The sequence below is a fragment of the Rhinopithecus bieti genome, unplaced genomic scaffold (assembly GCF_001698545.2).
Source record: "Rhinopithecus bieti isolate Rb0 unplaced genomic scaffold, ASM169854v2 scaffold_33935, whole genome shotgun sequence".
NCBI classification, from domain to species: domain Eukaryota; kingdom Metazoa; phylum Chordata; class Mammalia; order Primates; family Cercopithecidae; genus Rhinopithecus; species Rhinopithecus bieti.
In genome coordinates, this window is record NW_016814646.1 from 645,625 (window position 1) to 669,911 (window position 24,287).

The following is a 24,287-nucleotide window of genomic DNA, read 5'->3' on the forward strand; positions in this document are numbered from 1 at the left end:
TCAAATAATGCCTCTTTAAAATGTTAGGAATGTAGGTGTGATTTTTTTTAATTGACACACAGTTCCAGGACTGTGTTTCTATAAACTTACACTCTCCTAAAGTCAATGATGTACTGTTACTCAGATTACTTAACCAAGAGAAGCTTTGGGTAATGGTCAGTAATGTGCTTTGCTTGGTTTATCTATAGGAAGTACATCATCCCCACCAGGATGGCTTCTCCAAGCTGTTCCCCAGTTCACAGAGTTAAAGTGATTTTTATTGTCCCCAAGGTTATTCCCCAGCAGACTCTAGTAAGGCACTCTCACTGACTCAGAAATTCATTCTCAAGACCACTGCACTTTTGAGTACAGCCCAAAGCTACACAGTAGAAACATTTGTGCTTGCTGAAAAGCCCTGCTCTTCCCTGCTCACTCCTCTACACCCAGTCTTCTCTAAAAGTATGTAGATTAGCTTTTTTCTTTTTTCTTTTATTATTAATATTATTATTATTATTATTACTTTAGATGGAGTCTCCCTCTGTTGCCCAGGCTGGAGTGCAGTGGCACAATCTCGGCTCACTGCAACCTCCAACTCCTAGGTTCAAGTGAGTCTCCTGCCTCAGCCTCCTGTGTAGCTGAGATTGCAGGCACATGCCACCACACCCGGCTAATTTTTGTATTTTTAGTAGAGACGAGGTTTCACCATGTTGGTCAGGCTGGTCTCAAACTCCTGACCTTGTGACCCACTTGCCTCAGCTTCCCAAAGTGTTGTGGTTACCGGTGTGAGCCACCGTACCCAGCCAGCCTTTATTGCCTTGTCCCAAATCCTACCTTTAATGCTTTCCCTAGAATTTGCATTATAGACAGAAGATATTTTTAAAATAAAACATTACTAATTAAAAACTTTTCAAAATAATGTATACAGTTCTTGTTCACATAGGGAATTTATCTTAATTATTTTTCACTATCTTTTAATCAGGAGTAAGAACATTTGTCCCTAAGCCTGTTGCCACTACTTTGCAGTACATTGGTGGAGCTGCAGCCATCCTGGGTCTGGTGGCCATGGCCTCTGATGTGGAAGGGTTATATGCAGCAGTCAAGGCCCTGGTTTGTGTGGTCAAGAGTAACCCACTAGCCAGCAAAGAAATGGAAAGAATCAAGGGCTACCAGGTTTGTAACTGTAAAACTTTGCCTTCACTTCACCTGGCACCTAAAATACCCTGCTTTTTATTATCTTTCATGTTGTTTCAAACTCTAGAAGAATTATGTTGTCCAAGTAATCTTAAAGAGCCAGTAGTTTTATGAAAACTGATATATGTTCAATGAAAGTTGTATTGTTTCTTTAATTTGCTTTATCCTCTTTCTTCTGTCTTATCAAATCTTACTAAACACTTGAGTTAGGCAACGTTATTTCAATATAGCTTTAATACATTGAATATATTTTCAGAACAAAGGTTTGCTGGTTTGAATGTTGTTTTTCTCTGTGAAAATGGGAATGAAATGAAGTGGGGTCCTATTCCCCCTTTCTCAAAAGATTGCCAAATCCATAGAAGATTCAGGGCTCTCCCTGTCACCTTGTCTCTCCCCTCCACCTCACACCCTACCATCTTTTGTCTCTGTTACTTACTCAGGAGATGTGAAAGCCACTACATAATAAGTGTACCATTGCTATTCCTGAAAGCTAAAAATACAAAAATTAGCCAGGCGTGGTGGCATGTGCCTGTAATCCCAGCTACTCCGGAGGCTGAAGCAGGAGAATTGCTTGAACCCGGAAGGTGGAGGCTGCAGTAAGCCAAGATTGCGCCATTGCACTCCAGCCTGGGCGACAGAGCAAGACCTAAAAAAAAAAAGTGCAGCATTTATGTATCCACAGTCTGTACCAGAATTAGACAAAAAATCACTTGTAAGAAGAGGAACAAATATTTGAAGGAAGATTAAAACCTCCTATCATACATGAAGTACAAATGCCTTCTGCAAGTTTAGCCATTAGTTTATTGATAATGAATATACTGTTTACTGTGTTGTATAGATTTAATTATACTATTTCAATAAGTGTTTTCATTTACAAAACTTTCAAAATGATTATTGCAGCATTATCATGAAAAAATAGAGCAATCTAGATATACCAGTAATGAGAGAATGACTAATTATACGCTGAACATTGCATAGACTATCATTCAACCTTTTAAAATTGTAATTATGAAAACTATATTGCAAAAAAAAAGTTTATATACAGAAAAAGATGTATAGTTAAGTAGTTACCATCATGTGCATACAATTTTATTTTCTTACTGTGATGTTTTCATTACACATACAATTTTATGCACATGTTGGTAATTATTTACATACTTATATTAGAATTGAAAAGGTAAATGTAAAAGTGGATATTTTAATAATAGTGTTAGGATCCCTTTGTTTTTCAGATTTTACCTAATGTTATATTGCCATAATAAAAATTTAGAAGGTAACTTTGAAATCTCAGAAATCATCTACATAGGATTCTGTGCATGTGTGTGGGGGGTTGGGGTGTGTGTATAAAAAATATACATGATGATTTATCAACAGACATGTGGTATTACTTTCTTGTAGTTGCTGGCAATGTTGCTTAAGAAGAAACGTTCCCTTCTTAATAGCCACATCCTCCATCTAACTTTTTCTTTGGTGGGAACTGTTGATAGTGGACATGAGACCTCCATTATTCCAAATTCAACTGCTTTCCAGGACCTCCTTTGTGATTTTGAAGTATGTATATAAGCATAATAATATATAATCAATGAATGCATTTCTTACTCCATATGATTATAAACTATTTTATCTCTAAAATGTGTTTAAAGTCCTGTAATTTTGTGACATTCATGTTAATATCATTTAGTAAAAGATAAAAAGTAGAATAATGCCGGGATTCCTTTCCTCCAAGGATATTCCATTTTGCAAATATTTTAGAAGTGAAATGGTATGGTGCATATCCCTGACCAGCTAATTTGCTGCTGGCAGTGGCATTACGTGAGTCAAACATATTTTCATCAGGCAATTCTGATAGAAACTTTTTCTTGATAAATAGGACCTAGACCTCTAATTTTGGTTACAACTGCATGGTAAAATATCATTCATTTTATGTTCGCATTTCATAGTCTACCTTTTCTGCTTCTACTGCTATATCCTAACTCAAGCCCTAATCAATTTTTCTCCTATTCATACTAGGCTAACTATCACTTCTTTTTCCCCTTTGCTCAGGCTGTCCTGCATACCCTTGGGACCTCATTCTTTCAAAGGCATTTTCATTTCTACTGGCTTATTACTGTTAACGGCTTATACTCTGTTCTCTCAAGGCAGCACTTAATCACTCATATCCTTTTTCCATTTAATTTCTTGTTTACAGCACTTTGCATGTTAGTTACTATATACGAAATTTATATAATATATCCCTTTGAAACTGCAGGATCTCTGGGCTTTATGATTGCAGAGATCGTGTTTATCTTCTTTGTCTTTGTGTTCCTACCGCCCAGAATAGTGCCTAGCACTTAGTATTTGCAAACTCTTGTGTCTAGGCCCTAACCGTTCTTCCTCACAACTACTGTAAGCTCTGTTTTGTCAGTTTTTGAATCCCTCACAAACAGTGTGCCCTAATTGCTTTACTGACATTGTATTTTCAAAGCTTACTAGAAGCTTCCCTCTAAATAAAAATCTATGGTCTGTACTCAGTTTTCAGTATCCCCAACTCTCAGTAACATTGGCTGTTGTCTGTTTCCCTCATATTCTTTCAAGTTATACTTCTTTTGCTAGCTTTCAGGTGTTAATATCCTGGTTCTTATATCTTTCTATTTTTTTCTATTATTTTCTTGCAGTGATGTTTTCATTATTTTTTGTAAAGATGTCCATCTTTACTTTTTTACATTTTCCTATATTTGTTGTTTTCCTTCCTTTAAAGTCCTACCTAGGCTGACAGTCTCATCTCTGTGGAGTTGATCCTCAAATCTAAATCTCTAACCTTGGCATCTGAATTCCAGACTTATTTCTAATTCTTGCTCAACACTTCCATTTTTGTGTCCCACCAGCACCTTAACTGAACTTAGCGTCCCTCCTCGAATTAGTTCTTCCTTCTAACTTCTCTGTTTATGTTAATAACACCACCGTTCCCCTAGTCACCAAGGCTTAAAATTGAAAACATCAGCTTCCTTCTTCCCTGTCTGTAAACAGTCTGATATTGTCATATAGGTTCTACTTTCACGTTTCATAGTCTGCCTTTTCTGCTTCTACTGTTATATCTTAATTCAAGCCCTACTCAATTCTTCTCCTATTCATACTAGGATAACTATCACTTCTTTTTTCCCTTTGCTCAGGGTGTCCTACATACCCTTGGGACCTCATTCTTTCAAAGGCATAATCTTGTCATTTATTCAAGGACTTGCACTGATTTTCCTTTTCTACACTATAAAGTACACATTTCTCAGCCTAGTATTCAAAGTTCTGATATCCAAACCTCTTATTCTTTTAGAAAGCACTTGCTGAATATTTTTGAGGCAAGCACTGTATTAGTTATGAAGGATGTGAAAAGAAAAGGCAAGAGTCCACGACTCAAGGCATTTAGTCCATTAGAAGAAAAAGACAAAGAAATAGATAATTTAAAACTAGTGAAAGGCCAGAGATGGTAGACAGAAAGGATTATGGAATCAATAAGAAGATCTACCTAATCCAGCCTAACTTTGTTTTCACCTGGTAACTGACACATTTAAATCAAGGATTATCTTCAGTTTCAGATTTCTGATTAAAACTCAATATACAAACATCAGAAATTTAGTTGCTTAATAAATTTTGGCTTCATTTTATAGTACATTGCTGACTTTATGGCCTCTTATAGCATCCCTAATTACTCCAAACCACAAGTCGTCTATAAATACCTAATTTACCAAATTTTTAAAATAGTCATTTGACAAATATAACTAAAATAATTGCAGTGCCATAAACAATTTTTTGTGATTGTTTTATAATTTATTGTGTGCATCTAAAACAATTCAGTCTATCTTTGAAGAATATTATACCTTATAAATACTTTGCAATAAGAGACTTTCATTTCTCCCCTTCCATTTTTATGCTATTGTTGTATACATTTACTTCCATATATTTATAATCCCTACAATAGTTTGTATTATTTTTGCTTTAAATGATCAATTATTTTCAAAAGACATTTTGCAATTATTTTCTATTTGACCACATATATAGTATTTATAGCTTTCTTTATTCCATTGCGTAAATCTAAATTTCCATCTTGTGTAATTTTTCTGCCTGGAGATTTTTTTTTAACATTTCTTTATTACAGAAATATTGGCAGTGAATTCCGTCATCTGGAAGAGTCTTCCATTTCTTTCTTCCTTTTGAAGGACATTTTTGCATGGAATAGAATTCTAGTTGACTATTTTTATTGTTTTCACACGTTAAAGATGTCATTCATTTCATTGTCCCCTTTGTCCACTTTGTGTTTCTTCTGCTTGGGTTTATTGATCTGTGAGTTTATCATTTTCATCACATTTGAATTTTTTAGCCATTATTTCTTCAATGATTTTTCCTGCCACTCCCTTCCCTTTTCTGGACACCAATTACACATATCTTAGATTGCTTGATACTGTCTCAAATCACTCATACACTAAATCTGGTCATTTCTCTTTAGTATTTTTTTCTTATGCTTCATTCTGAATAATTTCCGTTGTTATGTCTTCAAGTTTATTGAATTGTTTTTCCGAAGTATCTCATCTGCTATTAATGCCATCCAGTATATATTTCATTTTAACTATTTTATTTGTCATGTCTAGAGGTTTGTTTGGGGGCTTTGGTTGTCTTTCATTTGGCTCCTTATCATGTTCATGTTTTTCGTTACACTCTTTAGTGTAATGAGGATATTTGTAATAGCTTTTTAAAAGTGTGATAATTTCATCATTTTGGTCATTTTTTTGGCCAATTTATATAAGTGGTTTTATAGAGCTTTATAAAATAATAATTATAAAAGTGAAATAAGTTCCATGTGCTGTATTGTTTGTTGGTTTGGCATTTGGGTATTTTTTTAACCTTAAATATACTACTGTTTTTATTTATTATAGGTCTGGCTCCATGCACCATATGAACTTCATCTTTCCTTGTTTGAACACTTTATTGAACTGCTCACAGAGTCCAGGTATTAATTAATACCCATGTAGTTAGTCATTCAGCTATAGAAAAGGTGATAGTACAGTGTATACAATCTTCCTTCTCTTATAGTGAAGCTTCAAAGAATGCCAAATTAATGAGAGAATTCCAGTTAATCCCAAAGCTGCTCCTGACTCTTCGAGACATGTCTTTATCCCAGCCTACTATTGCTGCTATTAGTAATGTGCTGAGCTTCTTACTGCAAGGTTTTCCCAACAGCAATGATCTGCTCAGGTAGGAAATCTTCTTTGTCTTTGTCTTTTTATTAACTAAAAGTACCAATGAGGTTAAGATGGGTGAGATGAATGTAGTTGGTTTTTATGACTGTGTAGTAACACCTGTAATGTTAATACTAGTCAAAATATATATGACGCATGGAAAACATGAGTGAGACAATGTCTTGCCTTGATGGAGCAAAGCTAATTGTTGCCACTAGTGAATAATAGAATATTGGTGAGAAAAGATATAGGAATTAGCCCAGTGAAATTGGCCTGGATATAATGTATTCAGTACAGGAATTCTTGGTTCCCAATCCTGTTTCCCAAGCCCTGCTAATTTTTAAGTGTATGTGCACAAGCATGCATATACACTCCAAAATAGTGGGTGTGCCACCTCTATTTTTTATTCTCTTTCATTCAAACAGATTATGGTATTTTAAATCTGTTGCATATCCACACTTTTTAATATGATATAAGTATTATTTTGCAGACAATGCAAAATGTGGTTTAAGGCATATTGATGCATGTCTGTAGAAGCATTCTTATGTTCACATGATAACCCCCATTTTGGAAAATTTGGGGTTTATAGAAGGAAAACAAGAAAAACAAACTGCACAATTGAATATTTTTCAAGTAGAGAATTGCTTAAACTGGACTTGGTCACTACTGTTCATGTGATCTACCAAGTATCTCAGGTAAAATCACACTCATTTATTCAGTTATTCTCATAGACTAACCTCTAATCTGTACAGTTTGTAAATCACTCACTTTTATGTTAATTTGCCTTCAAAACATATTTTTAAACCTGGTGGGGCAGGCGTGGTGGCTCATGCCTATAATCCTAGCACTTTGGGAGGCCAAGGTGGGCAGATCATGAGGTCAGAAGTTCAAGATCATCCTGAACAACATGGTGAAACCACGTCTCTACTAAAAATATGAACAATTAGCCAGGCGTGGTGGTGGGCACCTGTAATCCCAGCTACTCGGGAGGCTGAGGTAGGAGAATCACTTGAACCTGGGAGGCGGAGGTTGCAGTGAGCCAAGATGGCGCCACTGCACTCTAGCCTGGGCGACAAGAGCGAGACTCCGTCTCAAACAGACAAACAAAAAAACCTGGTGGCAGATTTAAAACTTCAGCTTAAGAATTATTTTGGAGAATTATAATTATCATTATGTCAAGAATGCAATTCCTAGCATTGTAATGGTCACTTTGCTAAAATTATTACCTAAATCTGTAAAAGTTTTTGTTTTTTTCCCTACTTTATAAATGAAGAAACAAAACCCACATAATTAGAATGTGATACAGCCAGGGTGTTTTTTCTTCTCCTGTTCCCCCTACTCCAGGAATTTGATCATATATGTAAATCCAATTTCTTAACCTCTAGGCTACAGTGGATCCATCCAGTTAATGTTAGGACATTCGAATATGGATCATGTTGTTTGATTTTTGAAACCATTTGCATGTTAGTGCATTAAAGAATTCATATTTCAAAGAACTGTATTTTCCCCATATTTTAAAAGCATTATTTTATGCAATGTTACTTGGGATGGTCCAAGAGGAAGCAAACTAAATATTATCACCTAATGGTCCTTAAAAGGCTAGTTAAGATAAGAAGTTCTATTTTGGTTTTATTTCTTTGTATTTTGTTTCTTTGTACTTTGTTGTTTTGGGAAGAGGAAAAAGAAAATCCATAATCTTGTTTTCCTTTGTTTAAAGATTTGGCCAGTTTATTTCTTCTACTTTGCCAACCTTTGCAGTTTGTGAGAAATTTGTAGTAATGGAAATAAATAATGAAGAGAAGCTTGACACTGGTAAGTTGATTCTGGAGCTTGGAGAAGATAGTTGATCTACCTAAATATTATTGCGCTTTCTTTCCTTCTAGAAGCACAATAGAGCTGAATTATATGTGATTATGTATCACTTATATGTATAACTTATGTTACATTTTTTGGCCTTTCTCTGATATCAAGCCTATATAATATGCAGTATTACACTATTGCCTACAAAATTTAATAGGGTGTGAATTTCACTTTAAAATAGAATGTTTCCTATTTTAGAGTATTCATAGCAATGTTTCTTTAAATAGCAAATTCTTCCTGTGTAATTTGAACATTGTTTGATTTTTTTAATGTATGTATATCTCTTCAGAAACATGATACTTGTTAAACTAAATTATATCCATATATCTATATTACTATTATTTTCACTTCCCTGTGAAATATTTAGTAGTCACTGAGAACAAAAACATTTTACTAGAATCATTTTAGGTAAGTATAATATAAAATAATTTCATAAGTTGTAAGTTCCTGGGTCCATGACAAGCACGTATTTTGGAAACCTTTCCTCATTTGGTATATATATATATTCCCCGCTCTGTTCCCATATGTTTTTCCTGTTGTATATGCTGGGACAGGAGAGTTGCTTGGAATGTATTGAAAGGACCTTTTTTTAGGTTGACCTCTGGAATTAAATTCTCAGAATCTTATATTTGTTCAGCCTTATTTACATTATTACCCTATTACATTATTCCCAAATCGTATCATATAGATTATTTCATTTAAATCCATACAACCCCATCTACCTGGAGGGTAGAGAGGAACTGTTGTAGTATCACTTCCTCCCAAAGGGGTTCTCCATGTTGTCTGTCCTTCCTGAGCACAGCCTCTCCTGTGCTTCATGAGTAAGAGAAAGTGGTGTGGTTACAGTTTTCAAAGGAGAGATGGAGAGATTTGAAAAACTAAGTGACTTGCTGCAGATCACACAGTATGTTAGTGACAGGTTCAGGACCCCTGACTGTTACCTACTGCCAATTCATTTAGAATGATGTTGATATTTCTCTGATGAAGCAAATTAGCAGTGGATGAGAAGTATAAAGATCAGATCAATGAATAACACTTATTCAATACTTACTAAGTGCTCTATATAATTTTGTAATAACCGTATGAAATAGGTACTATTATTCCAATTATACAAGGGAGGAAACTGCAGCCCAAAAAGATGCAAGTAAAAGAAACTTATCCAATATCATACCATTGACTATATGGGAGCTCAGGTAGTCCAAACCAGCATTCTAAGCTTTTAACTACTACATTTTCCTACCAAATACAAAGATTATTTCTAAGTTCTAAATTAATATAGGCTGACTAATTATGGTTAGGTAGTGAAAGTACTTTAAAGATTGCTGAAATATTTATTTCAAGTATACAAAATATGTGGGCTGAGCGTGGTGACTCACACCTGTAATCCCAACACTTTGGGAGGCTGAAGCAGGTAAATTGCTTGAGTCTAGGAATTCAAGACCAGCCTGGGCAACATGGCAAAGCTCCGTCTCTACAAAAAATACAAAAGTTAACCAGGCATGTTGGTGTGCATCTGTAGACCCAGCTACTCAGAAGGCTGCAGTGGGAGGATCACTTGAGCCTGAGGAGGTTGAGGCTGTAGTGAACTGTAATTGTATCACTGCACTTCAACCTGGGTGACAGAGTGAGATTCTGTCTCCAAAAACAGACCAAAAAAAAGTGGGAAAAATATTTCTCTGATTTCCATGTTTATTTGTTGTCCATTGAATTCAATAACCATAGTAGTGTTGTAAATTTTTCTTTCATATAGAACATTGAAGTAGGGATGTATAAATTAGTAAATTTTTCTTTCGATATGCCAAGTTGATTAGACTGATATTCTCATCATCAGCTTATTGTCGTTTGAAATAATAAAGTCAGAAGCAAATTGCTAGTCTTGTTAGTATATGACATTTATTATTTATTTGATATGCACTGAAGACTTTATTGAGTATAATATAATGTTCTAAAAAATGAAAACTGGCAGTAAGAAAAGGAGACATAAAAGATAAAATTTTAAATTTCTGGGTAGATTATTATTTTATTGTAGAAAAATTTAAAGGAAGTAGCTCTTAGAGTAATGTAAGTTTTGTGATATTCTTTTGATAAGGCAATTACCAGTCTCTGTCTTCTTAAAAGAGGGAGGATCTTGGGTTCTTTTTGGTAGCTTGAAGTACCCATAATGATTAAGGTACTAAGTTAGCATTTTAAAGGGCAGTTTAAAGGTACATTGCCCCAAACAAGTAGAAATATATAACCCTGAAATTTTAGCCTGAACCTTAGTTCTAGAAAGAAGGAAAGTATAGGAATACCTCAGAAATATTGCAGGTTTAGTTCCACACCACTGCAAATGAAGCTAACATCACAATAAAGTAAGTCACATAAATTTTTTGGCTTCCCAGTGCTATAAAAGTTATGTTTACACTATACTGTAGTCTGCTATATGTGCAGTAGCATTGTTTCTTAAAAAAATGTATATAACTCAACTTAAAAGTTTTTTATTGCTAAAAAATGCTAACAATCATCTGAGCCTTCAGCAAATCGTAATTTTTGCTGACGGAGGGTGTTGTCTTGATATTGTTGGCTGCTGATTGACCAGGGTGGTGGTTGCTGAAGGTTGAGGTGGCTGTGGCAATTTCTTAAAATAAGACAACAATGGTTTCAGGTGATGGACAGGCTAATTATTCTGCTTTGGTCATTACACATGGTACACATGTATTAAAATATCATACTGTTCCCCATGAATGTATACAATTATATGTCAATTAAAAATAATAATAAAAGCAAAAAAAGACAACATAGTTTGTTATAACAATGGACTGTTCCTTTCACAGAAGTTTTCTGTGTAGCATGCAGTACTGTTTGATGGCATTTTACCTATGGTAGAACTTCTTTAAAAATGGGAGTCAATCGTTTCAAAAACTGTCACTGCTATATCAATTAAGTTTATGTAATATTCTAAGGCATTTGTTGTTATTTGAACAATGTTCAAAGCATTTTGACCAGAAGTAGATTCCATCTCAAGAAACCACTTTCTTTGCTCATCCATAAGAAGCAGCTCCTCATCTGTTAAAGTTATGTCATGAGAATGCAGTAATTCAGTCACATCTTTAGGCTTCACATCTTATTCTAGTTCTCTTGCTGTTTCTACCACATCTGCAGTTACTTCTTCCACTGAAGTCTTGAACCCCTCAAAGTCATCCATAAGGGTTGGAATCAACTTCTTCCAAACTCCTGTTAATGTTTATATTTTGACCTCTTCCCATGAATCATGAATATTCTTAATGGCATCTAAAATGGTGACTTTTATCCAAAAGATTTACTTTACTTTGCCCAGATCCATCAGATAAATCCTGTCTATGGCAGCTATAGTCTTAAGAAATGTATTTCTTAAATAATAAAACTTTGAAATTAATTTGAAGTCAAAATTACTGCTTGATTCATAGGCTGCAGAATGGATATTGTATTAGCAGGCATGAAAGCAACATTAACTTTTTTGTGCATCTCCATCAGAGCTCTTGGATGGCTAGGTGCATTGTCAATGAGCTGGTAGTATTTTGAAAGGAACCTTTATTTCTGAGCAGTAGGTCCGAACAGTGAGCTTAAAATATTCAGTAAATCATACTGTAAGCAGATGTGCTATCATCCAGACTCTGTTATTTCATTTAGCGAGCACAGGCAGAGTAGACTGAGCTTTATTCTTAGGGCCCTAGGATTTTCAAGATGATGAATGAGCATTGGCTTCCACTTAAAGTCACCAGCTGCGTTAGCCTCTAACAAGAGAGTCAGCTCTGTTCTTTGGAGCTTTAAAGCCAGATATTGACTTATCCCCTCTAGCCATGAAAGTCCTACGTGGCATCTTCTTCCAATAGGAAGCTGTTGGAAAAAATCTATTGAGAAGACTGTTGGAGAAATCTGCTGTTTAGTGTAGTCATGTTCATTAATTATCTTACTACATCTTCTGTATAACTTCCTGCAGCTTCTATATCAGCACTTGCTGCTTCATCTTTCACATTTGTTAGGGAGATGGCTTCTTTCGTTAAACCTCTTCTAGTTCCAGCTTTTCTTTGTTTTTTCTTTTTGTCTGTTTGTTTTTGAGACAGGGTCTCACTTTGTCACCCATGCTGGAGTGCAGTGGCACAATCATGGCTCACTGCAGCCTCAACCTCCTGGGCTCCAGCGATCCTCACACATCAGCCTTTTGAGTACCTGGAACTATAGGTGTGTGCTAGCATGCCCAGTTCATTTCTTCATTTTTTTTAGAGACGGGGTCCAACTGTGTTGCCCAGGTTGGTCTCGAACACCTGGACTCAAGAGATTCTCCCACCTCAGCCTCCCTCATGTTTTGTTACAGTCATGAGCCAGTGCACCTGGCCCCCAACTTTGCTTCTGCAGCTTTCTCAGCTCTCTCAGCCTTCATAGAGTTACAGAGTTGAAGAGAGTTCAGGCTTTGCTCAGGATTATGTTTTAGCTTAAGGGACTGTTGTAGATTATTTAGTCGTCTATCTAGACCAGTAAAACTTTCTATCAGCAATAGGCTGTTTCACTTTTTTTTTTTTTTTTTAAATCATCATGTGTTCACTGGAGTAGCACTTTCAGTTTTCTTCAAGAGTTTTTTCTTTGTATTCACAACTTAGCTAACTTTTTAGCACAAGAGGCCAGCTTTGAGCTTGTGTCATCTTTCAACATGCCTTCCTCTCTGAAACTTAATCATTTCTTGCTTTTGATTTAAAGTGAGAGATATATGACTCTTCCTTTCACTTGAACATCTAGGTGCCATTGTAGGGTTATTAATTAGTCTAATTTCGATACTATTATGTCTCAGGGAATAGGGAAGCCTGAGAAGAATGAGAGAGATGGGGAAATGGCCAGTTGGAGCTGTCAAAACACACATTTTTTGATTAAGTTCACTGTCTTATAAGAGTACAATTTGTGGCACTTGTAAACAATTATGATAGCAACATCAAAGATCACAGATCACTGTAACAGATATTATAATAATGAAAAAGTTTGAAACATTGTAAGAATTACCAAAATAAAACAGAGACATGAAGTGAGCACATGCTTTTGAAAAAAAAATGGCCTGATTGGACTCGCTGTATGTATAGTTGCCACAACCCTTTAATTTGTAAGAAAGGCAGTATCTGCAAAGTGCATTAAAAGGTGTGCCTCTGTGAGGTCTGTGACTCAGTAACACATAGCTCTGCTGGAGTAGAGCTGGGCCTAGAACGCTGGGTTGTCGATGCCCAATTCTGTGTACTTGCAGTACTATCTGAGAACGTCTGAGCTCCGTTACTTCCTTTCTTTTCTAATTTCTCTTTTATGTGTTTGTGTGCCTTTGCCTTTCTTCTGTGCTATTCAATTCTAACTTTTCTTTATGTTATTACATTTACTGAATAAGTCTTTGCTTTCTGTTTTCACTTTTTAAATCTGGTAGATTTAACTGTGTCTTTCAAAAAAGAAACTAAAATTTAAGGATTTGAGAGGTTGAGAGTCAGTAGTGATTATTATTTTTATTCACAGGGTCCTCATTTGATGACTTTCCCTCTATTGGGAAGGCAAGGGGAATATTAATGTAATGTAAAAAAGATCTCACAGCCTTATTATCACTAGTTTAGGAAATGTCAAATGTAAATGAACAATTTTCAGAGTTCTACAGAGAAATATTTAACTGACCCTTTTTCTTGTCCATGTTGGTGAAAAGCAGTCCTGGAGAAAATGTTTTCTAAAAGATACATTTTTCAGTAAACTTTCCACGAACTATGTTGTATATTTTCTTTTAACTTATCTACTAGGGAGATTTAATGTATTTATTTTTATTTAAGGAACTGAAGAGGAGTTTGGAGGTCTTGTATCTGCTAATCTTATACTTTTGAGGAATAGACTTCTGGATATCTTGCTAAAACTAATTTATACATCTAAAGAAAAGACAAGCATTAATTTGCAGTAAGTAAATATTTTTAAAAGTTATTATACCAGTTGCTACTACTAGTTAATTCATGTTAGGCAAAAGAACGAATTGCCATTGACTTTAAATAGATGTTTTAACCCTGAAGTTTATAGTATCTCAAGAATGAAACTCAGTCTTCTTTTCCTTTTGATTTGAAATCCTAATTTCTGAAAGTAATTTTGTTTTTTGTTTTTTAAATCCATCTGTCTTTGAATAGAGCTTGTGAAGAACTGGTGAAGACCCTGGGTTTTGACTGGATCATGATGTTTATGGAGGAACACTTACATTCCACCACAGTTACAGCAGCCATGAGGATTCTTGTTGTCCTACTAAGTAATCAGTCTATTCTCATCAAGTTTAAAGAAGGACTCAGTGGTGGAGGATGGCTTGAACAGACAGATTCTGTCTTAACTAATAAGATTGGAACTGTATTAGGTATGAGACTTTTCTAGTCAGCTGCTTGAAAATGAGCTGGTGTGTTTTGTTTTATTTTTAAATTTTATGTAAACTTATCCTCTGCAGTTTGATCACCATTAAGGAGATATTAATTTTAATTAATGATAGAATGAAGATCTTAGAGGATTTCAAATTAGGCCTTTTAAGTGGCAAATCAAACTGAAGACAGATAAGACACTAAGATTTGAAAACTCAGGGTATTCTTCAGGATCTTTTTGTAATATAGGCCTTACTGATCTGTAAGTAAATAATTAGCAAATTATCAGTAGAACTAAATTAATAATAATAACAAATATTTATTTTGAGTACTTACTGTGTGCCAGTTCCTAAACACTTGCCAGGTAATAACATTTCATCACTCTGTGAGGTACAAATGCTATCATATCTATTTTACAGATTAGAAAACCAAATTCATTTTATTCAGTTCCAAAGCCTATGCTTTTAACATTTATGTTATATTGCCACACAAGGATATAAGCTCACTAGTACAATAGCTATTTTCAGCCTATAACTGAGCGTTTACCTAATGTTAGAAAATTGCAGTTTCCTATGCTAGATTTATTTGAACTCATATGTTTCCATTTATATTAGTAATATTACTTTGGAAAATATATATTTGAAGGTAGTGTTTTTATTGAAAGGCAAAGTCATTCAGTTCTTAAATAATTTTAGATATACATTTGTCATGTAACATTACCTTGTAAATCGTGTCTAATTTTTGTATGTCTGATCTTAAGAAGCTTATATTGAGAATATCTGTTTACCTTGGTCCAATGGGAAAAATAGGGATTAGAATTTAATATATAATTTATTTATAGAAAACAAGTTTAAGTATCAGTGTCTAGGTGCTGCCTGTACTACTAATTCAAACATGAAAGCAAATGATAGGAGACAGATCTTTCTTTTCTTTTTTTTATTTTGAGACAGAGTCTCGCTCTGTCACCCAGGCTGGAGTGCAGTGGTGCAATCTTGGCTCACTGCAAGCTCCACCTCCCGGGTTCGTGCCATTCTTCTGCCTCAGCCTCCTGAGTAGCTGGGACTACAGGCACCTGCCACCACGCCTGACTAATTTTTTTTTTTTTTTTTTTTTTTTTTTTTTTTTTTTTTTTTTTTTTTTTTTTTTTTTAGTAGAGACAGGGTTTCACCGTGTTAGCCAGAATGGTCTCGATCTCCTGACCTCGTGATCTACCCGCCTCCGCCTCCTAAAGTGCTGGGATTACAGGCGTGAGCCACCGTGCCCGGCCATAGGAAGACAGATCTTTCAACATAGTACTATTGTATTGTTATTTCATATATGAAGAAGGTCTGAAGAAACGTTGTATGTGATAAAGGAAAAGTAGTATCATTTCCATGTCACTATGAAATGATTTCTAAAGAAAATTGTCTGGTTTATAATATACAGTTTAAATGATCATCATAGGTACTTTTGTGCTCAAAAAATATATCACTATTTTACATGAACTCTGGGGAAGGATTTAAATCTACAGATATAATTGTTTTGAACACTTTGGTAGTAAGAAGTTTTGTTTATTGACCTTAATAATACCTACTGGAGAATAAATAATGAAAGGCACAATTGAATGTGAGTTCTGTTGAATATGCAAGGTTTAAATGCTAATTGACAGCAATGGTTATTTGGAAGGCCAACAGCAGCAGGAGTAATCACGCCTGAGATTTATAATAGTACTTTGTGGTTTGAAAAATTATTTCACATATATAATCTCATTTGTCCTTCAAGATTCTGGAGACAGGCATATATTTTATCGCGTATAAGTTTTATTTTCTAGAAAATAAGCCTAATGAATACGAAGTAAGGATTAATTTCTCTAATTAGGAAATTAAGACTGTTAACTACATAAGGTTAGTTTGCGAGGCAGTAATACTGTCTAAGAATCTGTCTTTTCTTAGTCCTGTGCTTTTTCTGTCCTGCATCACTTTCACTGTATCTGACCTACCTGATTTCATGCATTAGAATCTTTTGGTCCTTCATTGGTACTTGTGTGAGCATTCATATGCTGCTCCTATTTCAAAGAAGAAATCTAGGTATTCAATTTAAATTTAATTTCAATTTGACCCCTCTTAACTTAATTTTCCCTGAATATCTATCTGACACATACACATTTTGTGTATATAAACAGGTGTACATATCAGCTCATTTCTCCTTGATGGAATAGCAACCTATTTTTTTTTTTTTACTTTTTTATTCACATTTATTGGTTTTGTCAAATTTTCTTTATAAAATATATATGTTTTATTTTACTTTAAGTTCTNTTTTGGTCCTTCATTGGTACTTGTGTGAGCATTCATATGCTGCTCCTATTTCAAAGAAGAAATCTAGGTATTCAATTTAAATTTAATTTCAATTTGACCCCTCTTAACTTAATTTTCCCTGAATATCTATCTGACACATACACATTTTTGTGTATATAAACAGGTGTACATATCAGCTCATTTCTCCTTGATGGAATAGCAACCTATTTTTTTTTTTTTTACTTTTTTATTCACATTTATTGGTTTTTGTCAAATTTTTCTTTATAAAAATATATATGTTTTTATTTTACTTTAAGTTCTGGGATACATGTGCAGAACACGCAGGTTTGTTACATATGTATGTATGTGCCATGGTGGTTTGCTGCACCTATCAACCCATCATCTAGGTTTTAAGCCCCACATGCATTAGGTATTTATCCTAATGCTCTCCCTCCCCTTAACCCCCACCCCACGACAGGCCCGGTATGTGATCTTCACCTCCCTGTGTCCATGTGTTCTCAGTGTTCAACTCCCACTTATGAGTGAGAACATGCGGTGTTTGGTTTTCTGTTCCTGTGTTAGTTTGCTGAGGATGATGGTTTCCAGCTTCGTCCATGTCCCTGCAAAGGACATGAACTCATTCTTTTTTATGGCTGCCATAAAAATCTTTCATGTAGCTGAAACTTGTATCGAAATTAATGCTTAATTGTAGTATATTAAATATTCCTTAAGATTAATTATAGGGAAAAATAATGTGAGACTTCAGAGAGGAAAATGATAATGCCAGTTTTGTCTTTTTTTTTTAGGACTTGCAGTGTAATCAAAATCTATTTCCCTATTTAATGTATAAAATACCACTTCATGTCTTTTGGTTTCTTTTTCATTTTTTAAAATTTTTTCATGTTTTAGAGATTGGATCTTGTTATGTGGTCCAGGCTAGACTTAAACTCCTGGGCTCAAGCAATCCTCCCATCTCAGCCTCCTGAGTAGCTGAGATGTCTTTTGATTTTTTAGAGCTCAAAACATTGTTTATTCTTATAATTTTATTTAGAATTTACTATAAAGAAAAATCAGCATGATCTTCTAACTAAGCCAATCTTTCAGAAATGTGGCAGTTTCATTAATAAGGGCAAAGAAAATAATAATTTTAGAGACTCTAAAATGGAGAAATTCGTTTTCATAGCATAGTACTGCCACTTATGCCACATTGTGACTTTGAACAAATCATGTTTTCTCTGTTGTAAAAATGATAATAGTAATTTCTACCTCACATATTCATTGTGATTAAGGAATGATATAGGAAAGAGCTTGTTGAATTGCTATATAATTTTTTATTAACTAGAAGAGCATACTTTGGAAGTTAATTCATGTCACACTGAGGAATTGGTTAGGATAAAATATTTTAAAAGCAACATAGACATAAAATTTTCCTTTATTATGTAAAACAGTAATTGTAATATGTACTTTGCAGCATTCTAGAAAAAAAGAAGTTGAAAAAATATGGCTATCTATGCTGAGTGCAGTCACTCATGCCTGTAGTCTTAGTGCTTTGGGAGGCCAAGGCGGGAGGATCACCTGAAGCTAGGAGTTTGAGACCAGCCTGAGCAACATAGCAAGACCCTGTCTCTACAAAAAAAATTTTTTAATCAGCCAGGCATGGTCGCATGTCCCTGTAGTCCTAGCTGCTGGTGAGGCTGAGACGGGAGGATCCTTTGAGTCCAGGAGTTTGAGGTTAAGTGAGCTACGATCACACCACTGTACTCCAGCCTGGGCAACAGAGTGAACCCTCATCTCTTAAAGAATAAATAACAAATGCAAATATCTATTTGAAATACAAATTGCTTCAGACTGAAATCAATTCTTCATCTATTGGTTGCTATTTGCAAAAGTTTCCGTTGAAAATTTGACCAACATTCACTGTGTAATGAGTACTTCCCTAGGTGTGGGGTGAACCAGATGTTTAGGGTGTATCCTGAATTTCATTATAAAACAGAGGAAACAAGATTGATAGAAACACTGCTGCCATAAGCTATATTACTAAGAACTGACCATCTCCTTTAAAAGCTGGGTTTCTAGAGGGAATTCCGGATATTAAGCTCAGCCAGTGGATAGCTGCAGCCACAACAGGCTTGGATTTGCCATCCCACTGCCCAGCAGCTTTCCAACAGATTACAGATGATGTTGTGAGTAAAGATTGTTTTACTTACTCATTTAGTCTTATCTCTAAATTCATAGGTAATTTAAGGTTAGCTAGTTTTTCATGATTTTCAGGACAAATAAAATATATTAACTATGTTACAACAAGTTACAAAAATTAGCTGGTGGTGGTAGCTCATGCTTGTAGTCCCAGCTACTCAGGAGGCTGAGGCAGGAGGATTGCTTTGAACCCAGGAGTTGGAGATTTAGTGAGCCAAGATCATGGCATTGCACTCCAGCCTGGGCAACACTGCAAAACTGTGTCTCAAAAAAATAAAAATGTATTATAACAAGGATATTTTAAGTTATATTTTGTAGCATTCTAAATTTTGGCTGTATTTTGGATTTCACTTTTTTCTTAGGGAACTACAAGAACACTAGAGCTCCTCTGAGGTCTTTCATTTAATAAGTAGAACTTATAGCACCTTAAGAAGGATTTTCAAACTCCTTGTATCTATTGTCTCAACTGTGTTTCAAAACCTATATCCTAATAGACAGGCTTGCTCAAGTCAAACAAATGGTAAAGTAAAACTTTTGACTGAAGATTAATTCAGCAATTGAATACTTAATTGCCTATAGTAATATGAATGTTCTGGATAGAAATGTTAACACATACTGAATTGCTTTCTCCTTTGTTAATGCAGCATGTTTATCAGTTGCTAATTTTGCACTTACTGTTGTATTTCCTCTTCTCTTAGGATTCAATGTGGGCAGAAGTGCTGGTGGGAGATCGACAGTCAGGGAGATTAACCGAGATGCTTGTCATTTTCCTGGTTTTCCAGTCCTTCAGTCATTCCTTCCTAAACACACTAATGTCCCTGCCCTCTATTTTCTCCTCATGGCATTGTTTCTGCAGCAGCCAGTTAGTGAGCTGCCTGAGAACCTGCAGGTCAGTGTGCCTGTCATCAGCTGCCGGAGTAAGCAGGGTTGCCAGGTAGGAATTACCTAGCAAGGGGCGCGTGAAATTATGTATTCCAAAGAATCACCGTAGGATAATGGATAATCACTGTAAAACCAACTGTCAATTCCATCACTTTCCCCACATTTAAGGTTTGATTTGGGACAGAAAAATTTGAAAATACCACAGAAAATTTTCCCAAAAAGTCCTTTGTCCCTATTTACATTTTTTCCCTATATGATTACTCTGTATATTATATATGCATAAAGACTCTGTATGGTATTTAATGGTGATATAAAGAACTCTTTTGTTAAATGATTTATTTTATGTTATGTTATGTTATTTTATTTTATTTGTGAGACAGAGTCTTATTCTGTCACCCAGGCTGAAGTGCAGTGGCGTGATCTCAGCTGACTGAAAATTTCCCCTCCTGAGTTCAAGCGATTCTCCCACCTCAGCCTCCTGAGTAGCTGAAACTACAGTCAGGCGCCACCCCACTGAGCTAATTTTTGTATTTTTAGTAGAGACGGGGTCTTACGATGTTGGCCTAGCTGGTCTTGAACTCCTGACCTCAGGTGATCCACCTGCCTCAGCCTCCCAAAGTGCTGGGATTACAGGCATGAGCCACTGTGCCTGGCCTGTTATGTGATTTATTTCTGCAGAATTAAAAATGAAAGGAGGGGCTTATATACCATAAATTAAATATCACTCCTCAAGTGGGTGTGACAGGATTCTCAGTGCAAATTCTGATTAGGGAAAAAAAAATTACTTAATGATAGATATTATCAACATTAGGAAAACAGTAAGACTTTAGTTGACTCCTAATTGAAGACTATTAAAGATGTCTATATATAGCTTATGTTTGTGGTACTACAAAGACTTAGGAATTTAGCTTTTAGATTCAACTATGCTTCCATCCTAATGCCAAATGCTATTCAAATCAATTCTAGTAGTTGACAAAATCTTTTAAGTGTAAACACTTGAGTCTGTGCCCTTAGATTAAATCAAGATACAGATTCATGCTTAGCGCAGTTGTATTGGTTATGCAGTTTTTCAATATCCATGGTACCATAGTCATAAAGTTTATTTATAAACCTGCTATTAATAAGTCTCAATTTTTATTTTATCAGATCTTATCTGTAAGTAATCTAAAATTAAAATATTGCTGAGAATGGGAAAGAAGTGAGCTTAATGTGCTTTGTTTAAAAGATCTTGCTTAAATTTATTGGTTCTATAATTTTATCTCTTGGCTAATTAACGTGTGTTTTATTTTATATTCTTTAGGAAAAAAGTAAAAAGCAGTGTTTTTAACATAGGTACCTAAGGCAGGATGCAGAATAATACATAGTGTTCGATTTTTTTATATCTGTAAAATGAGTTTTAAAATGTAGGATGGAAGGGTACTAGTTCTTTATGTCTATATCATTGGTTACTTTTAAAACAAAAAACTAGTTTCAAAGAAATTTTAGACTATTAGAACTTATGAGGGTCTCTACTGAAAAATTAGTGGTGGCTAATATTTGCTCACTTTCACCTCTGCAGTTTGACTTGGATTCCATCTGGACATTTATCTTCGGAGTTCCTGCCTCCAGCGGAACTGTGGTCTCTTCTATCCATAACGTGTGCACAGAAGCTGTTTTTTTATTATTGGGAATGCTCCGCAGCATGCTGAATTCAGTAAGTTCACTCAGATACCCAGGCCTATTGAGAGTTCCTCCTGCCTGGGATCCTTTTTTGTAAATAGAGGAATTTTTTGGTAACATAACTACTTATTTACTGCATGATCTCTGGAACTTCAGACTCTTATGTTAGACAAAGTTATGTCTAATGTAAGAACACACTGTGTAGTTGTTAAGACCATGGACTCTGAAGCCCTACGTGGGTTAAAATCTCACCTGTGGTACTTCCGATCTGTTATCCTCAGTTATGTGCCTCAGTTTCCTGGTGTTTAAAATGCCGGCGATAATAGAATGCATCTCTTAGGGTATTTGTGAGGAATTAATAAGATAGTGTATACACACAAAGTACTTATAAACATGCCTGATACATAATAAGTGCTTCATAAGTATTAACTTATTAATGTAATAAAATATATAATAATGAATACATATATAATGAGTATATATTTGTAGTGTATGTTATTACAATTACAATATTACATAATATTTCAACTTTTAAAGTCACTTTCTTTTAGAGGTCAGAAATGTTAGCAATACAAGTTTCATTTGATTTTGTTTTGCTTTTCTTCTGCTCTAATTATGTCTAACTTAGAGATGAAGAATTGAAAGAGTAAAAGACAAAATTGATGTTCCTATCGATCTGACAGGAATATGGTGAATAATGACCAGATTTGTTTGTACAATTTAGGATTGTGTTGTAACAGGAAATATTAACTTGACTCCTTGAATTACATGTACCTGACAAATCTAATTTCAGTCAAAACTATTGTGGTATCATCTAAGAACAGAACATTACCATTAGATGTACTAATTTAGAATGTTTTAGGAGTCTTATTTTGGTGCCTATTCATAAACAACTACAAAAACATAAGAAAAGTTTTTTAAAAGATACTCTCTGGGCAGATATCAGAAGATATACATTGTTCAAATATGCAGTATTCGTGTTTTTTTCTTTAATCATCATCATTGTTGTATTGCATAATGCTTAAGAGTGAGGCTCAGAAAGGTGAAGTAATTTCCCCACCTTTTATCTTACTCCTAACTTCCTAGCGTGATGCACGATGGGGCAACATTGATGGTAATACAGCTACTTTGCTACCACCAACACTCATGGTAATGATAATGAATAATCAAAACCACTGATAATGGTTAGCAGACCTGTGAGTAATCCAACGATTAGACAATGATCCCATCAGTTTCTAAGGGGATTTTTTTTAAGCTAGTTTCTAAATTTATTTGCATGTGTGTTTGCTCATATGTGTGCTTTATAGAGTTCTGGACCATCAATATATCCAGTTTCATAAGAATACTGAATAGTAGATTTTTAAAATAATTTATAGCAGTGTCAATTACTCTAACATAGTGTTTCCTCTCATGTCCCCATAACAGCCTTGGCAATCAGAAGAAGAGGGATCTTGGCTCCGAGAATATCCTGTGACCCTAATGCAGTTCTTCAGATATTTGTATCACAATGTCCCAGACCTTGCCTCCATGTGGATGAGCCCTGACTTCCTGTGTGCATTAGCAGCCACGGTCTTCCCCTTCAATATTCGCCCTTACTCAGAGATGGTAGGAAAGGGGGAGGAAAATGTCAGAACTGGAATTAGTCTGTTTCAATGGTTAGCAGATTTTTTTTGACAATCTTTTAAGCTTCTGAACAAGTTACAGTTTCATAACTTTGTACATCACCTCTTGCATTATTGTCTGGTGTCCCCAGCTCCCCACCGTTTCCTTCTGCTTTCTCCTAAAATCACAGTGAACTCTACTTCCTTTTCTCATTCACCATATTCTTGTAAGTCCCTTGTTAGTAATTTCCCTTTTCAAATAGTTGATTCATTTCTTATTTTACATGATGCCAGCTGTGTAGTTATAAAATGTTCTTTTCCATTAAGATAACTCTAGTCTGACCAAATTTATTTATTTTTTTATTTTAGGAAGTAGGTATTTGCTGGATTTAACTTTTACAAATAAATTATAGGGTTAAAAGCAAGTGTTGGTCCTTTCTTCCGCCTGACTTTTCTTTTTTCATTAAACTTTTATTTTGCATATTTTGTATAGATACTCTTTTGTCCTTTAAAATAAGCCCAAAAATTGTGTTAGCATGTACAATATCACATCTTCATATGCTGCCTTGTTTCCCGCTGTGAAAATATATTCACGTGGAAATTCACTGAACTACATTTTTCCAGAGGGCTTGATGGATAGTTTCATAACCTAGAGTCTAAATACTGTTCATTACAGTAACTAATAGTTCAGTTGACGTAAATACTGATGACTTCAAAACAAATTAATTACTGTAGTTTACACAAAACCGTATTGCAGGGGCTTGTACTTATCACTTCTGCACGTTGATGTTGATTAGCTAATAAACTGTAAACATAAAACAGGTTTAAAAATAAATAGATAAAACACACCCAAAAGATAGTTATTCCTCCGTAGTACTTCAAAATTTCATGATTTTTCTTCTTATTTCCACCATGTACTCTAGAACCTGGGGTAGATGACCTTCTTTATACTAATTTTTCTCCATGTATAAAGGTACAGTACTTATTTTAAAATGGTGGGGATTTTTAGGAGAAGGACAAATATGACACATGACCTTAATACCCTGGCTTGTTTATAATGTTTAGAATCCTTATTTTGGT

General features: G+C 34.9%; 1 protein-coding gene across 1 annotated transcript in view; it reads left to right on the forward strand.

Moving 5' to 3' along the window:
- The window catches only part of WDFY3 (WD repeat and FYVE domain containing 3), a 267,982-nt gene that overhangs the window by 162,644 nt on the left and 81,051 nt on the right, over positions 1-24,287 (forward strand). The window contains 10 exon segments of the mRNA XM_017851638.1: positions 959-1,149; positions 2,569-2,721; positions 6,072-6,145; positions 6,229-6,390; positions 8,092-8,186; positions 14,039-14,159; positions 14,381-14,598; positions 19,764-19,999; positions 21,506-21,640; positions 23,032-23,211. Of these exon segments, the coding sequence (XP_017707127.1) occupies positions 959-1,149; positions 2,569-2,721; positions 6,072-6,145; positions 6,229-6,390; positions 8,092-8,186; positions 14,039-14,159; positions 14,381-14,598; positions 19,764-19,999; positions 21,506-21,640; positions 23,032-23,211 (1,565 nt within the window).